The sequence below is a fragment of the Myxocyprinus asiaticus genome, chromosome 2, assembly GCF_019703515.2.
Source record: "Myxocyprinus asiaticus isolate MX2 ecotype Aquarium Trade chromosome 2, UBuf_Myxa_2, whole genome shotgun sequence".
NCBI classification, from domain to species: Eukaryota; Metazoa; Chordata; class Actinopteri; order Cypriniformes; family Catostomidae; genus Myxocyprinus; species Myxocyprinus asiaticus.
In genome coordinates, this window is record NC_059345.1 from 24,746,459 (window position 1) to 24,763,519 (window position 17,061).

Sequence of the window (17,061 nt, forward strand, 5' to 3'; positions counted from 1 at the left end):
AATCTAGTAACACTGAATGACTCATCTACAGTTATTTGGGATCTCAGACTTTATAAACAAGCAAAATATTTAAAACAATAGAGACTACAGAAACATTTCAGTGCTTAAAACATATACACACCCTCTATAACAAAGAGATAAACAAGCAGAAAAAGCTTTGTTCTATAACTAGACGTGCAAAATCTGTGCATTTTTACGTGATGAACAATGTTTTGTATTATGGTCAAACACATTTAGTTGTCTCTATGGGTTTAATATTTGTAGAAGTGACATGGTCTCTCTCTTGTGTAAGGATTATATGGCCTTCTGTGCCTCTGTTTCATGACCAAGTTGTTCACTGGCCAATAGGGGGCAACAGTTGGATTGACAGCACCTAAAAACAAATCAAATCTTTAGCACTATTTTTACCTGAAAATGTTTTTGTTATTTATTCAATCTTATGTAAAAGGTGAATTCCTGAACAAAATCATGGGCAAAATTTTCATCTAATGAGAGTGAATAAGGACTGGGGCTGTCTATGCTCCAAATGATAAAAAAAAGTAGCATCATAAGTGATATGAATTGCGCTATATTCCAAGTCTACTGAAGCCATATGACAGTGATTGTGATAGTCATAGACCAAAATGTAAGTTACTTCTGAAAATCTCAATAAATGCGCGGTCTTTGGAATGGTCATGTGAGAAGTCGAGAGATTCATGAGATTCATGAACAAAACTTTGAGTTGAATCTTTTCAATGAAACTGGAATGGTTCACAAAACTGGTCAGAATGATTTTCTCATGAATTTGTCTGATCTGGTTCTCAAGTTCAACTTAGACTCAATGATCTGCATGCAGCGGTTAAAGCTGAAGTGCGTAATTTCACCAAACGGAATTGCAAAAATAAATGTTTTAAAACAGATTACCCGAACACACCCTCCATCTTCCATTGGTCAAAAAACAAAGAAAAAGAAAAAGATCTGCCTCAAACTCACTCCATTGGTTGAGTCGATGTCACTGTGTCGGGCTGGACGGGCCACTCAAACAGAGCAATTTTGTAAAGCGCTACGGAGCCAGAGTATTTACACTTTTCGGGGAAATCAACCCACTAATGGTTTACTTTGTTACCTTTATATATTAAGATGGCCTAGGAAATGACTACCACCCCTGGAGTCGCGAGTTTGAATCCAGGGTGTGCTGAGTGACTCCAGCCAGGTCTCCTAAGCAACCAAATTGGCCCGGTTACTAGGGAGGGTAGTCACATGGGGTAACCTCCTCGTGGTCACGATTAGTGGTTCTCACTCTCAATGGGGCGTGTGGATCGCGGAGAGCAGCATAAGCCTCCATGTGCGGAGTCTCCGCGGTGTCATGCACAACAAGCCACGTCATAAGATGCGGATTGACTGTCTCAGAAGTGGAGGCAACTGAGACTTGTCCTCTGCCACCCGTATTGAGGGGAGTAACCACGAGGACCTACTAAGTAGTGGGAATTGGGCATTCCAAATTGGGAGAAGAGAGGATTAAAAAAAAAGAAAAAAGGATGGCCTAGGAAAAAGTATTTTAACACCAAAAAAAAAATTGCATCAGCTTTAACGGTTTACTGAAGTGGAAGATTATAAGTGAATAATGACTTCACTTATAAAGTTTTCAAGAACTTTCCTCCTCATTCAATCTTATTATATGGAACAGAGTGGCCAGGATATTCTTCAAAAATTCCCCTTTTGCGTTTGGGTTTGAAACAACATATGGGTGTATGATGACAGTTGAACGTTGAAAGTAAAAAATTGGGTTTGAACCTCTGTAGAGGTGAAAGCTGTGGAAACCTGCTGTGAAGGGGGGAGGTAAATCATCCTTGAAGAACTGTGCTCCAAAGCCATCATATGGCCTCGTCCTTTGGCCTTGTCTCCATGCTGGACCTAGAAGATGAGGGTATAAATTCTCGCCTTAATATTTTGATCAAAATTAATCTTGATCGAGATTACTATGCTGGTAAAGTACATTTTCTCATTTGTTGTTTGATTAGGCATTTTTCCACACAATTGTGGAGCTAAAATCCGTTTGTTGTGGAAATATGTGTTCCGATAAAATTCTAACGTTGTTTCCAACTGAAGACACAGAAACGAAGAACTAAGTTTTGACCTACTTCAAAACAAAAACAATGAGCAACTCATGAGCAATTCGTTTTTTTATTGTCCTGCTTTGTTGCGCAATACTTCACTCGTGCAAGATGTGCTCGGATTTGAAGAGGAGATGGAAAACAACTGGGTAGGGTTGCACTAGCTGTGCATAAGTGACTTTCTTCAGCAGAACACAAAAAAGCACACACCAATCAGCCACAACTGTCAACCAAAACATGAGCTCATTAATGACATTAATGGAGTCTGCTTTTTTATTCCAACAGTTACTCCTGGTCGGAGGCTGCCGTATATATTTAGTTTATACGTAGGGTTACGTCCTACATAAATTTAATGGTGCAATGCTCAAATATTTAGTAAAGCATAAATTGTGACTTAGTACCCATTTACGCCACAACTAGGCTAAGTTGTAACATACGTATAGCTGGTGCAACCGGCCCCTGATGTTTATTTCGCTATTTATTTTATTTATTTATTTAAATGGTCAGCATTTGACTGATACTAAACAGTAATACTGATGTTTATTTAGTTATTTATTTTATTTTTATTAATTTTTTATTTTAACGGTCAGCCATTGACTGATACTAAACATACAGTACTGATGTTTATTGTATTTTTATTTATTCTTTATTTTCTCAGTGTTCATTTCTAGAATTTGTTGACAATGTATAATAATAATAATAATAATGTCAAATATTCTTTGATAAAAATATTTAAGAAAGCAGCCTTCTGAGTACCTTTGCATAGTCATATCGGTGCAAAATCGATGCACAATCCACATAGAAAAGGTCTGATTTCATTCCAGCTCAAATTTGCTATATCGGTCACCATATCGGTAATCTGTGAATTTTCCCTCTCTAAAATCAGTATCGGTCTCAAAAGTCCCATATCATTCGGGCTCTAGTTCCTGGTTTGGTTTAGGTTTTAGTTCCATGTGAAACTAGTTCATATGGTGGAAAAATAACGAGAACACTGAATAGTTCCAGGAAGTAGTAAAAGTTCCTACAATTAAAAAATGCCTATTGTTACCGTTGTTATAGTGGATGGCAGGTTCCACAGGACTGAAGTATCTCTGGTCACTATTTGGAAATGGACCTATTAAAAAGAGGCATAATCTGAATTTGGAAATCTTAATTTACTTGGGAAACACACAAGATACATCCAAATGACAAAACTATAATGTCACTGCTGACACTAGATTAAAATTAGACAAGCCATGACTTATGTGGCAAGTTCTATACCTTGATAGCGATTCAGATCACTTGAAGTAACTGTTTGCTGGAAGGGACCCTCAAGTAACGGCGGGCGAGTATCTGCACAATGCTGGTCTGTAAAGAAAAAAAAAAGAGAGAGACAAGAGCAAGTACACCGGTACGTGTTACTACATATGCCATACATTGTTAGGCAAGTCTTACATTATTTACAATAAATCTTCACAAACCTGGCATATGCTTCAACGAATGAATGAACTGACCCTTCGTTAAGCCCCGCCTTAAAAGCCTTTCTGACCAATCCTATCTTAGCAACTGCTGAACACCATTTCTCTGACAAATGTTTGCCTTTTTTCAATGACAGTCTACGGCATTAATGTGTGTTTGAGTACTTTTAAGCAGAATTTTAAAAAAATTATAATAAAAAAATTTAAATAAAAACTTTGTTACCAGTTCAACATCAAATGACACTTTTCTCTTTTCAAGTGACTGTAATAGTAATTTGCCACAATTCTTATTCACAGTCTCCAAAGTTTTCAATCAAATTACTGTGTAATTTAACAATTACTTTTACAAAAATAAAGTATGCTTTACAATGTCACTCTTCATTCCGGCCCTCATAAGAATATTATCCATTTCATTTATGAGCATATTTTGCCAAAAATCACAGCATTCATGGCAATCTCCTAGGCTGCATCCAAAAATTTAGGCAGCTGACTTGCTGCCTAATCAGTTAACGGAATATTCCGAGTTCAATACAAGTTAAGCTCAATCGACAGCATTTGTGGCATAATGTTGATTACCACAAAAATGTATTTGGACTTGTCCCTCCTTTTCTTAAAAAAACCCAAAAACAAATCTTGGTTCCAGTGAGGCACTTGTGATGGAAGTGAATGGGGCCAATTTTTTAACATTAAAATACATGCAGTTTAAAAGGTATAGCCACAAGACAAAGGATATGCATGTAAAAATGATTTTAGTGTGATAAAATCATTTACTAACCTTTTCTGGGTAAAGTTAAAGCCAATTTTACAACTTCATTACCATGACGGTAATGTCAACAAACACCCAAACCCTAAAACAACTGTAAATATTACAATTTAAACAACTTTACAGCTCAAATAATATACAAGTTTTAATAGAAGAATTCATGTAAGTGCTTTTATAAAATTATAAGCTTCACATTTCTGTGTTTAAATCCTCCAAATATTGGCCCCATTGAAACACAGATTTTTTCTTTTTTTAAAGAAAAGGAGGGACGAGTCGAAACAAATTTTTGTGGTAATTAACATTATGCCACAAATGCTGTCGATTTAGTTTAACTTGTATTGAACCCGGAACATTTCTTTAAAATAGCATTTTTTAATTGAATGGAACCCTTAAGGAAACTTCAGCAACAGTTAGAAAAGCACCTTATTTTTATCCTACCTCCATATACAGCCTCCTAAGGCAGCATTTTTCAGTTTTTGGACACAGCCCTATTCATTTCTAAGGGAAGCTCTGCAAAGCTTGTTAGAGTGAGCAAAGGTAACCAAGGGGGGCAGAGCTTAGCGAAGGGTCAATTGAGACTACAGGATGGTTTTCAGCTCCATCTACAGAATTGTCACCACACCCAGATAAAAAAATTTGACACGAGTTGGCAAAAGGACTATTTTTTTATATCACATGTAGTAAATGCAGTTGAAGCAATTTTATTTTTCTGGTTTAGCTAGCTGTTACAAGACCTACGTAAAATGAGGGAAATCATCTAAAATCCCCCCCACCCCCCCAATTTTTTGTGTGCAGAGTTGACATGTTATGTAAAACTCACCTGAGCCAGTGTGACCTTGTTGACCTTAGCAGATGAAATATGGAATGATATTGCCTGAATTTTAAATGTTTTATACACCTGTGAACATACTGCACCAAGCAATTGTGCATTTCTCACCAGAGATTGATAGTTCCACTCCCCATGCCTGTGCAACATGTTCCAGCAGCAGACACGTTATTTTGCGGTGGGCGACAGCATTCCAGTGCACTCCATCATGCGTTCGGTGATGCAGGCTGAAGCGAAACTGAAAGTGCAAATCCAGCACATCAAAGCCATATGCACTGGCTAGAGTGGCTCCATAAAAATTTGCGTTGATCACATCAAATCTTAAAGCTGGACCCATGTGCTGAATCTGAATTTGAGGGCAAAAGGGAAAAAAAGCCTTGATTATTCTCATCCTCATTAAAGCTAGAGTTTCCATCCATGTGTTTTTATGCACATTTTTGACCTGTTATCAGATAGATTGGCTACTATTACCCCCAAGAACTGTTTGATGCACTGTCGCTCCCAGACATGAGACATCTGCCACCAGTGTGCTTTAAACTGCAAGTAATTTATTAAATGTAATAAAAGAGCCACAGTGGCTACAACTTCTCCGTAAGTGAGGATTTTGTTCTCTTGAGCACTAAATTCACAAATCGTATGGAAACACAGCTACTGTTCATGGCAGTTCATTTTCATCACACTTTTTGTTCAACACACCTCTGGCACCAGGAAACCTCCCATGATTTTCTTGCCCAGGGGCATGGTCATGTTCCACACCACCAGGCTCTCTTTTGGCAAAATGGTCTTTAGCTGCCTGAAGAACTTCTCGAGGTTCTCCCTGTACTCCAAGGCCCATTCACGGCTGTACCTGTGCAGTGTAATGGCAAAAATCATGTTCACCAATCCAGAACATACAATTAATTTATGTTTGTAACAACTTTAATGAAGATAACTCCTACCTGGAAACATCCCACACACAGGAATTGACTATGACCAGATCTGGCTTCATGCCATTGTCAATGTCATTGAGGACGCTCTCCATATAACATGAGAAAACTCTGGTAATAAAATAAAACCGTACAAGGTGGTGGTCTGTCCGGTATTGCCTCACTTCTCTATAAGTCGTCCCATTATTCATTTCACCCAGCCTTCCACCTTCCACCAGGCAATCTCTTTCAAAAGAAATCTCACCCTGGGAAATACGGATAACATAAACAAGAGGTGCATAATCAGAAAAGGTTTAACCAGAAATTCCTTTGTGCGTAAAAGAGAAAGTCACTCAGAGTAGCTCTTATAAAGCATGCATATACACATCTTCACATTTCCCTGTTATTATTTTTATTTATTGTATTGGTGAAGCTTATTGCATGAATTTAATATTTGGTGTCTTTTATAAATAAACCTTGTTGTTAACAAGCTAAAGAGTTCCAAAAAAATGGTAGCTTTCCACTGTGTGAATTTGAGTAGCCTACATGGCTTAAGTTGCTTTGTGAATTGCAATTCATCATAATATTAATATTTATTCAGGCAATATAAAGGTACTATTTATCTTGATACAACAATTTGTGCCTCTAAAAATGCATGATAATTTACCAAGTTCTGTAAAATGGTATTGATTAAGCGCACTAAACTGTTTATTAACATTTGCACAACTCGTTTCATTGAACAGGTACATTTATTTGGTGTTTTGTCAAATAAATTAATTAAACAGGCATGGAACTAACCTTGGTTTTTAGCTGCGATGAACTTAAATATGTGTCTCGTTGCAACATCACCACTAAATCTTTGTATACTGACCGCTGAACTGGAGAGAAAACAACCATATAAAAGCTTAAGAGTCAAAAATCAAGAAGGCCATTTCTATTAGAAAATAAATGTCCATTGTTACTCACTTGAGTCACCCAGGACCAAAACAAACTTGTTATGAAGCAGTTGACTAACATGGCGTTGAGACACGTGCCTCGCCATGGCTGTACCTGCATTACACTAAAATGTGACTGAAAAGCAGAATCGCACAATAACCTTTGCGTTAACATGAAAGAATCGGACATGAATATCGTTATTTAATATCATGTTTTAGTATGAAACACAATAAGTCACCAAAAACTTACGTGACAAGAGACAAATTAATAAGGATCAATTAGCTCAACTTAATGAGACCAGAAAGACTGTGTGAGGACAAGTGAGATTGGCCTACTGCTCCCCTTGTGGTGATATGGATGCAAAAATGACGATTGTTAAACAAAGTTCTTGTGGGGGGAATGTTACCCTCAAAGCTATTCGACTGTGTTCTATTGGTTCTGTTGTTTTAAAAAATAAAAAATAAAATAAAAAAAATATAATACATTACAGTTGATATTTAGTATTTTATTTTATTAGGAAAAACAGTACTGCATTTTGAGAAACTGTCAACAAAACAGACTTTGAGTGAGGTATGAAAGTGCTTTTTTTCCCCTGTCTAAAATGTTGATGCTCGTGAATTTAAACATCTATAACATCAGAAAGATGGAAAAAGCTGCCTTTGGATGCTGTATACGGAGGTTGGATGAAAATAAGGTGTCTTTCAAACTATTCTGAGACCAGTTTCCTTAAAGGGGTCATGGGTCAATGCAACACTGTTTGCTAAGCGCCACAACAGAAAAAAAGAGCAGAAGAAGAAGTCTCCTTTAAGACTTGACAGTAAACGCCCACTGTTCTGATTGGCTCACTGCTCTTGACTGACCTGCTCTTTTCTTACCATCTCACTGCTCTCCACTACTGGGTGGGTTACGGAAGTGATAAAGAAAAGTAGGCATTGATGTGTTGTTGTGGAGGTGGTCAGATGCAAATTTCTATCACAGTGTGACATCAAAATGTGGAGGAAGTAGTCAACAAGTCGTTTTGACAGCTTGGTTTTAACAAATGCTCTTTTTGCATTGATGAAATTTTGAGTTCTGAAACTTACAGTGTGTTCTTATAGTACAATGACCTCTTATATATCCCATCCTATTTAAACTTCACTGGCTACCTGTCACATGCCGTATTGCATACAAAATTCTCCAGTTTACATTTAAGTCACTCCATGGTCTAGCTCCTTCTTACCTTTCTGATTTACTTTCTTCCTGTATTCCTATTAGCTCAATCCGATCTTATGGGTGCGAACTTCTTGTTCCTAGATTCCGCCTTTCTTCAATGGGCGGCAGGTCTTTTTCTGTTGTGGCACCTAAGCTATGGAACTCAATCCCCCTGGCTTTCCGAACTACTACCTCTATCTCTGAATTCAAATCTCAGCTCAACCTATTTGTTCTCCCCATATTATCAGTCATAATGTGTATATGCTTCATGTACTGCTCATTGTATTTGTATGCTTATCTGTATTCTGATTAGGCTACTGCCTACACTGCTTACATTTTCTATACTGTCTACACGATGTTATGTGTTCTTTTGTACTGGATTGAAATGTCTAATTGAATGCATGATCTGATATCTGCTATATGCAACTGCATTTGTTTTTGTTCCGGAATGGGCAACTGTTCACTGTCTATATGATTGTCTATATGACTATGCTACTGTTCTTTATTGTGAAGTGTGCTTGAGCTCTGGAAAGATGTTATATAAATTAAACATTATTATTATTATTATTATATGTCAAAAGATCAAGGAAAATTTGATTCCTCATGACATAACCCCTTTAACAGGTCCATTCATTCAAAAACACTGTTGGTTATGCCATCAACTGATTAGGCAGCAAGGCACCAATTCAGCTACCTTAGCTTTCGGATGCTGACACTGTAACTGGTACCTACTATAATCAAATCAAATCACTTTATTGTCACTCAACCATATACACAAGTACAACAGTGGGTGAAAGTCTTGGGTGCAGTTCCGAGAAACATAGCAGTCATGACAGTGATGAGACATATACCAATTTACAATAAACATCAGATTTACACAACACAATTTACAAAACTAATATACACAATTACACACAACACAATATACAAATAATAATATACAATGTACAGTATACAATACACACAATATAGAATACATGCACGATATACAAGAATCATGGCTGAGAAGTTGGGGGTAATTGCAACAATAGTTATAAAATAAACATCCTTTTGAAGGTAAAAAAAATATGACAATAAGAATAAGATTGTGAATGTCTGTCCATCAGCTGATCGATATAGGCTGTTTTAGTAAAAAATAAGTTAACTTAATTAAAAATCATGAACCTTTAAATGCATATTATTCCTTATTTTAATAAGGATTAAATACAACTGTTGTTTACAGAGAGTATCAATATCAGTTCTGCATCATGCTTCAAACAGGACCCATAGCACTTGTCCACAACTATCAAAACTCTTCAATACACATTCTGTACATAATTCTCAAAACAAACAAATAAAATAGATAAATTACAGAGTCAATTAAGAAACAATAATGTAAGCTCAGTTCCATATAAATAACACAACGATAGAAACACAAGAGGGGGTAACGGGGGAATTATAAACAAACATATAAAAACATTTTCAATCTATAATTGTTTCATAATTCAAATGTAAAATCTAAATTTTTAAACTAAGTTTGTGAAATCTTTGCACGTATAATACTCGTATAGTATACACAGAAACACAATTCATACAGGCATAATTGCCTGAATAAACCTGAACATCTAGTGCAATAAATGAAAAACATTAATCAAAGCCATATACTGTATACAGGTATATTTAAAAATTACAATTGAGGTTGCCTACAAACAGACAACAGTTACCCCAGAGGTCTTTTGAACTCAAATATGATTGCAGACAGTTAAGGAACCAGAATCGTTAGTCACGTGATGCCATGCGAGGGTCAGACATGTAAACGACGAGCTCTGCGCACTTTGCTAGTTTTTAATTATTTTATGTCATAAACCATTGAGATTCGATACACCCTGCTACATATCTGTTCTTTGAAGTCAACGTGGCAAAGAATTCAAATTCCTCGGGCTCTGGAGATATTAAAAGACACTTAGGTGCTCAAGCTGATACCTCAGATAGGCCCGCAGACCAGGGACTCGGTTTGGACAGTGCGGCGGAAGAAATCCAGTGGCAACTGGTGAGCATGTCTGTGATGCTGACAAAAGTTGTTGCTGACTTAGAGGATCTTGCTGTAATACTTCGATTGATTATGGCGAAGGAAACTAAATTCTCTGTGTTGGTTATAAGAATTGGGGATGTCGAGAGGAGTATTGATTATCTGGAGTCATCGGAGAGGGAATTGGCTGCTAATCCCCTAGCGACCAAGGCAGATTTACAACACGTTTGGGAAAAACTGGAGGATTTGGAGAATCGTAGCTGGCAAAATAATGTCCGAATTGTTGGAGTTCCTGAGCATGAAGAAGGCAGAGATATGGTGAAATTCCTAGACGAGCTCTTCCCGAGTCTGCTCGACATAACAGGCCACAAGCTGGAAATCGAGCAAGCTTACGGAGTCCCGGCTCGCAGATCGGCTGAGGGAGACAGGCCCCGATCTATTCTGGCCAAATTTCTGAGATCATCCGATAAAGATCTCGTGTTGTGCAAGGCGAGGTGCAAAGGAAAGCTTTCTTGGAAGAATCACAGCATTTTCTTGTTCCCAGATTTTGCGAATTCGACAAGAGAAAAACGTGATCGTTTCAAGGAATGCAAGAAACTCTTACATCAACAGAAGATCGCTTTTGCTCTGATGTTTCTTCTTTTCCGGCCAAATTGAGAATAGATACTAAGGATGGCCGCAAAATATTTACATGCCCACAACAAGCCTTATTTTGTTTCTTTTTGTGCTAGTTCCGCCTAGCGACTGGAGTTTGTTTTGTGGAATAACACTCCTTCGGGACAGTTGTGGATGAATCTGCTCGTTCTTTGTGCTTATGCCTCCTATTGGATGGAGTTTGTTTCGTGGAGTATTTTTTGCAGGACATGATTAGGTCATCTCCTGCACCCGTGAAACAGCCGGCTCACTGAACATTTGTTTGAATGTCTGAGGAAACTGAACGGCTTTTTTTTTTTTTTTTGTGCTGGTTCCGCTAACGGCTGGAATTTGTTTTGTGGAGGAACACACCTTCAAGACTTTTGTGAATGAATCTACACATTCTTTGTGTTTATTCTGCCTATTGGCTGGAGTTTGTTTTATAGATTATCTTTTGTTGTGTAATTCTGTCTAACAAAATGTTTATAGAAACACCGGACTTGAGCAATCCAATTGTAAAGTTGTCGCGGGGGCTTTCGTAGGCGTGCATGGAGGTTGGCGCTGTCGTTCGCAGGGTTAATGTGCACGTTTTTCTGTTTGTTTGGTTCGGGGTTTCATTGTTGCACTAATGGGGAATGTGGTCTTTATAATTTTATTTTTGACACACAATCTATTTTTTCTAATGTCAAATGTTAATATGAGTGGATTGCCTCTCTCCACGTGGAATGTGAATGGGTTGGGGCACCCCATAAAAAGAAGGAAGGTTATTTATTTTCTTAAACGTAAGAAATATAATATAGTGCAGGGGTCGGCAACATTTTTGACATGGATTGCCATTTTTTATTTTCCTGGTCAATGGCTGTGCCGACAACCCCCCCTAAAAAAAAAAAAAACACACATGCAAATGTATGCGATTTTCCCCTTGTGAAAATTTTTCTATTTTGCATTTTCTAATTTAATCGTTTATTTTTAATTACAAATGATATTAAACAGTTTGAGGGAAAATTTGGTGCAAAACCCGATGATTATGATATAATATGAAAAAAATATGAATTTTTACAGAGCATATAAAGTACTTTAATGAAAGACCTGTCCTTTTGTGTTATGAATTAACAAAGTTAATGTCACAAATTTGCTTATTTGATGACTGATCACGAAATTGTGTGGAATCTTAAATATTTCTTATATTATGTCACTACAATCATTTAATCACTAGCATGCAAGCAACAGTGAGAGAGAAGCAGGCTATTTTATTTATGACATTTTTCGCACCTGCATTCCAATCTACATCTTGATGTAGCCTAATCCTTCCTCATGATCACGCAGCATGTTTTCATTACATGAATGGGAGGCTAAACAGTATTAAAGTGTGACGAGACTCACGCTGCACCTGCAAGTCATTCGCGCATCACACGCCGATCAACTATTTAGCCCTTTTCAGTTAATCAGACCTGCAAAATCCTAAAACTTTATTTCCATGTTTAATTTATATTTTGAATAGACTCCGATTTTTGAACCCCACCATGTGGGTTTATGTTTTATCTTTTAATCATTTAATGTCATTTTGAGTGTGACCATGGTTTAAGGAGGGTGTATGCTGGGTTGGAAATCTCAAGGATTAATAGTGGTGTTTTTCTTATTGCATTACGTGTTGTTCTGAAAGCAATAAGAAACAAATGAAACACAGAATGTAGGCTGTCATCCGCGCAGACCGACCGAAGCAATTAACAGAAAGTGAAGCACTACCTGCTCGAGATGCGCAAATGGCTTGCACACGCTGCACGAGTCTGTTGGGTATACTGTAGTCTCGTCACATTTTAACTTTTTGTTTAGCCTCCCATTCAGCTAATAAAAATACGCTGCGTGATAATGAGGAGGGATTACATCAAGATGCAGATTGGAATGCAGGTGCGGAATTTATATAAATAAAATAGAAATAAACATTTATAGACACCTGGTAGCGGCGGTACAAACAAATGGATTAATTTCAGATTATTTTACTCAGCAGGGTTGTCCTCTTTCCCCATTATTGTTCTGTCTTGCCCTGGAACCATTAGCAGCCACGATAAGAAAGGAGGATGATTTTCCAGGGGTGATGGCGGGAGGTGTGGCGCATAAGTTTTTTCTTTAAGCATATGATATTTTATTATTTGTCTCTGACCCCATTAGATCTATGCCTTGTCTCCACATGATTATTAGTTCCTTCTCTAAATTCTCAGGTTACAGAATCAATTGGTCTAAATCCGAAGCTTTGGCTCTGACATTGTACTGCCAGTAACGGATTTACAGCCGGGCAACTTCCAGTGGCCCAAACAGGGCATTAAGTATTTATTTAATTATTTTATTCCCAGCTAATTTGTATGATTTAGTTAGAGTTAATTTCGACCCTTTAATAAAAAGGTTTTTGAGTGATGTGAATAGGTGGGCTTCATAACATTTATCTATGATTGGGAAGGTTAATGTTATTAAAATGAAAACTACCTGCTACAATCTCTCCCTGTAGATGTCCCCCTCTCTTATTTCAAGCAATTTGATAGCATAGCGAAGTCCTTTATTTGGAATGGTAAACGTCCCCGATTACATTTCAAAAAGTTACATAGGCCGATTGACAAAGGTGGGTCTCAGACATCTGGCTCATTGGTTGCTTCCACCTGAGAGAGCCCCTCCCTGGTTTCATATTGAACAGAAGTTCTTGCCCCTATTTCGCCAATGCAAAGCCTTTCTATCGAACTAACCGGAGAAGTTAAGTCACATCCCGTTATCTCGCATTTGCACGTGGTTTGGACAAAAGTGTCCAGAGTGTTTAATTCTGACATTTATTTAAATGTTGCCTCAAGCATATGGCTGAACCCAAAATTACGTATTAATTAGTCCCCTTTCTGTTGGTCAGAGTGGATTGTGAGGGGGGTTGCTACACTTGGTGACCTATATGAGAGTGGAGTGTTGAGATCTTTTGAGAATTTGGTTCATCATTTTGGGATTCCCAGATCTCAGTTTTATAGGTATTTACAGCTGCGCCACCTGCTCTGTATTGTTTTTGGGAGTAGCACACACCCCCCTAAAGCGGCAGATACTTTGGGAGAGGTGATTACTGCTTTTGGAAAAGGTCATGAGGCATCAGTGTATTACTCCCTGCTAATTCAGAGTTTGGGGGACAGAGCTTTAACTTCTATCAAGAGATTATGGGAGAAAGATTTGAACTTGGTATTGGAGGAAGGAGTGTGGACTAGGATTCTAAAAAAATGACAGGTCTGCATCGAGATGCAAGGGTTCACCTTATGCAATTTAAGGTTTTACATAGATTTTATTGGATCCCCTCTAGATTGTATAGGCTTGGTCTTAAAGGCACACCCACCTGCTGGCGATGCCAGTCAGAAGTTGGAGACACAACTCATGTCTTTTAGGGGTGTGTTAAGATTCAAGATTTTTGGTTGAGTGTTCAGAGTTATTTGTGTGACGTTTTGGGCACTCAAGTTTTACTTTGCCCCAGACTTTGTATTTTGGGCGATGGGGCGGTCATACATTTTGGGGACAAATATATAAAAAATTGGGTTCTGACTAGTGTTATGATTGGCAGACAAGTTATTTTAAGGGGTTGGAAGTCGGACGGAGCGCCATCATTTCTGGAATGGTGTGCGGAGATGGGGAGGTTGGTACCTTTTGAAGAAGGGGTGTCTAGAGGATTGGGAAATTTGGACTTGTTTGTGGGAAAGTGGGGCAAACATCTGGCATTTTTGGAGGGCTCTCTGGGAGGGACAGTGGAGAGAGAGGTGTAGTTGTTATGTGTGTGATTATTTTATTTATTCTTTTTTTTATTATTATTATTATTATTATTATTTGTTTTTGTGTGTCTATAATCATGTGGGACCACTTGGTTGTTCTTGTGGGTGGGGATTTGGGGGGGGGGGGCGGATTTAAGTATTGATTCTGTTTGTATATGTTTTGCTTTTATTTGTTTAATATATGAATTGATAAAAATGTTAATCACAAAAAAATAAAATATGTTTGGCAAGGTCTGTGATATGCCTCTAAAGGTCAAAATGTTTCAGATATGGCTCCAGTCGGTCTGTCACAACATTATCTCTACGAGGGAGCTTAATCATGAACTCTTTAATGGCTTTCACAGATTCTTCAAATCCCCATGTCTCAACAACCAAATTCACCAACTCATACCTGTTTTCTGCTTTTTCAAGTTTAGCCAAAGGAATGGAATCTCTGTTATCACAGTTCTGCATTAAATACTTCAGCTTCTTGAGCTGTTCACTGGACAGTTCCTCCATGATTGCACTAAGATCAGATTTCCAGTTTTTCAATTTTCTGCAATGTCTTTTCCCTTAAAAACACAAAGTCAAGTAATTATCAGGTGTAGAACTGAAATATTTGATTTTAAAATGATATGTTATGATCTGCTAAGGTTTCTGTGAGGCTTAAATGTGCACTCAGTAATTATTTTTGCACTTAAGTAACTGTTTAACTCCTAAAGACATGAATTGTAATTTTGCAATATACAGCTCTGGAAAAAAATTAAGAGACACTCCAAAATGTTCTTCAATCAGCATCTCTACATGTATGGCAGCCATTCCAATCCAGTGTTGAATTCATGTTGAATTCCAACACAAGCACAACTCATTGAACTTAATGAGGTACTGATTAGGTGATCATCTGAACCAAATCTTATTTAACAAGAAAAAGTATAAAAACCACTGCTGTAGTCATCACTATCCTCTTGCAATAGGACCAGCTAGATGGCAAAAACAGTGCTAATAGCACCTCAAAAGTAATTGGAATCAAAAAATAACTATTGACCATGCCAAGAGAGTTGAAAAAAGTTTTCGGTGAGGAAAAGAAGGGTTCAGTTCTGCCTTTACTGGCAGAGGATACAGTGAGCATCAGGTTGCTTCCATTTTTAAAATTTCAAAGACGAATGGAATATGAATACAAAAAGAATGTCAAACGGCAGCTGGGGTGAAATGCACGGCGAGGACGGTTCAAAACAGGCTCCCAGGGGCAGGGCTGAAGTTGTGCAAAGCTAGAAAAAAGTCCATCAGTGAGAAGCAAAGAAGAACCAGGCTGAGGTTTGCAAAAGACCATAAGGATTGGACCGTAGAGGACTGGAGTAAGGTCATCTTCTCTGATGAGTCCAACTTTTGCTCAACAACTGGTCATCTAATGGTTAGACGGAGACCTGGAGAGGCCTACGAGCCACAGTGTCTCTCACGCACTGTGAAAATTGGTGCAAGATCGGTGATGATCTGGGGGTGCTTCAGCAAGGCTGGAATCGGGCAGATTTGTCTTTGTAAAGGACACATGAATCAAGCCCCTTACAAGGCTATCCTCGAATAAAACTTGCTTCCTTCTGCTCTGACAGTGTTCCCCAACTCTCAGGATTGTTTTTTCCAGCAGGACAATGCTCCATGCCACACAGTCAGATCAATCAAGGTGTGGATGGAGGAGCACCATATCAAGACCCTGTTATGGCCAGCCCAATCTCCAGACCTGAACCCCATTGAAAACCTCTGGAATGTGATCAAGAGGAAGGATCAATGGCCACAAAATATCAAACAAAGCCGAGCTGCTTGAATTATTGTGTCAGGAGTGGCATAAAGTCACCCAACAGCAATGTGAAAGACTGGTAGAGAGCATGCCAAGACGCATGAAAGCTGTGATTGAAAATCAGGGTTATTCCACCAAATATTGATTTCTGAACACTTTCTTAGTTAAAATATTAGTGTTGTGTTTAAAAATGTATATGAACTTGTTTGCTTTGCATTATTTGAGGTCTGAAGACACTGCATCTTTTCGTTATTTTGACCAGTTGTCATTTTCTGCAAATAAATGCTCTAAATGACAATATTTTTATTTGGAATCATGGCTGACTGTGATTACTACATTTCTACAATGGCATCTGAAACTGAAAACTACTGATTTTAAATGATGTTGCATCCAAGCCGCTAGGTGTCAGTGTAAGTCCAAGATGACACAAAGACAAAAGTTACTGAGTGCACTTTTAAATGTTTAGTATTATGAATACCATACAGTATAATTTCAGAACTGTTGAAAGAAAGATCTAAAAGAGAACATTTCAATATTTCAATGGATTTTTTTTTATTTATTTTTTTTAATAATCCTGTACCTGAAATGTTAGAATGTTCCTCAGATCTCATTTGTGTGTGATTACCTGCAGTTAGAAGAGAAAAAAATTAGATGATTTTTACAGTGCAAAAATGCAAAACTGTCTAAATGTCTCAT

The 17,061-nt window shown here is 37.8% G+C and overlaps 2 protein-coding genes across 10 annotated transcripts in view; both read right to left on the minus strand.

Moving 5' to 3' along the window:
• Positions 1–133: 133 nt before the first annotated feature.
• Positions 134–8,789, minus strand: fam113 (family with sequence similarity 113). Its single transcript, XM_051653206.1, has 9 exons — positions 7,011–8,789; positions 6,843–6,922; positions 6,078–6,310; positions 5,836–5,986; positions 5,251–5,485; positions 3,354–3,440; positions 3,142–3,207; positions 1,774–1,893; positions 134–373 (listed from the first exon to the last, which is right to left on the minus strand). The coding sequence occupies exons 1-9, from the start codon at positions 7,084–7,086 to the stop codon at positions 252–254; spliced, it is 1,170 nt and encodes a 389-aa protein (XP_051509166.1). The 5' UTR covers positions 7,087–8,789; the 3' UTR covers positions 134–251.
• Positions 8,790–8,903: 114 nt separating this feature from the next.
• The window catches only part of LOC127414715 (uncharacterized), a 48,804-nt gene continuing 40,646 nt past the window's right edge, over positions 8,904–17,061 (minus strand). For 8 of the 9 annotated variants that reach the window (XM_051652937.1, XM_051652973.1, XM_051652990.1 and 5 more), the window contains 2 exons: positions 16,946–16,990; positions 8,904–15,145 (listed from right to left, as the gene is read on the minus strand). In XM_051652937.1, the coding sequence (XP_051508897.1) occupies positions 14,841–15,145; positions 16,946–16,990 (350 nt within the window). In that variant the 3' untranslated portion in view covers positions 8,904–14,840. The remainder of the gene's footprint in view (positions 15,146–16,945; positions 16,991–17,061) is intronic. The other variant, XM_051652984.1, reaches the window with a different exon arrangement.

Excerpts from the sequence above, each read along its gene's own strand:
- fam113 (XM_051653206.1), bottom strand. The coding sequence starts at position 7,086 with ATGGCGAGGCACGTGTCTCAACGCCATGTTAGTCAACTGCTTCATAAC. Across the intron at positions 5,486-5,835 it reads GAGGTTTCCTGGTGCCAGAG|ATTCAGCACATGGGTCCAGC; the intron begins GTGTGTTGAACA and ends CCTCAAATTCAG. Across the intron at positions 3,208-3,353 it reads TGATCTGAATCGCTATCAAG|GTCCATTTCCAAATAGTGAC; the intron begins GTATAGAACTTG and ends TCTTTTTAATAG.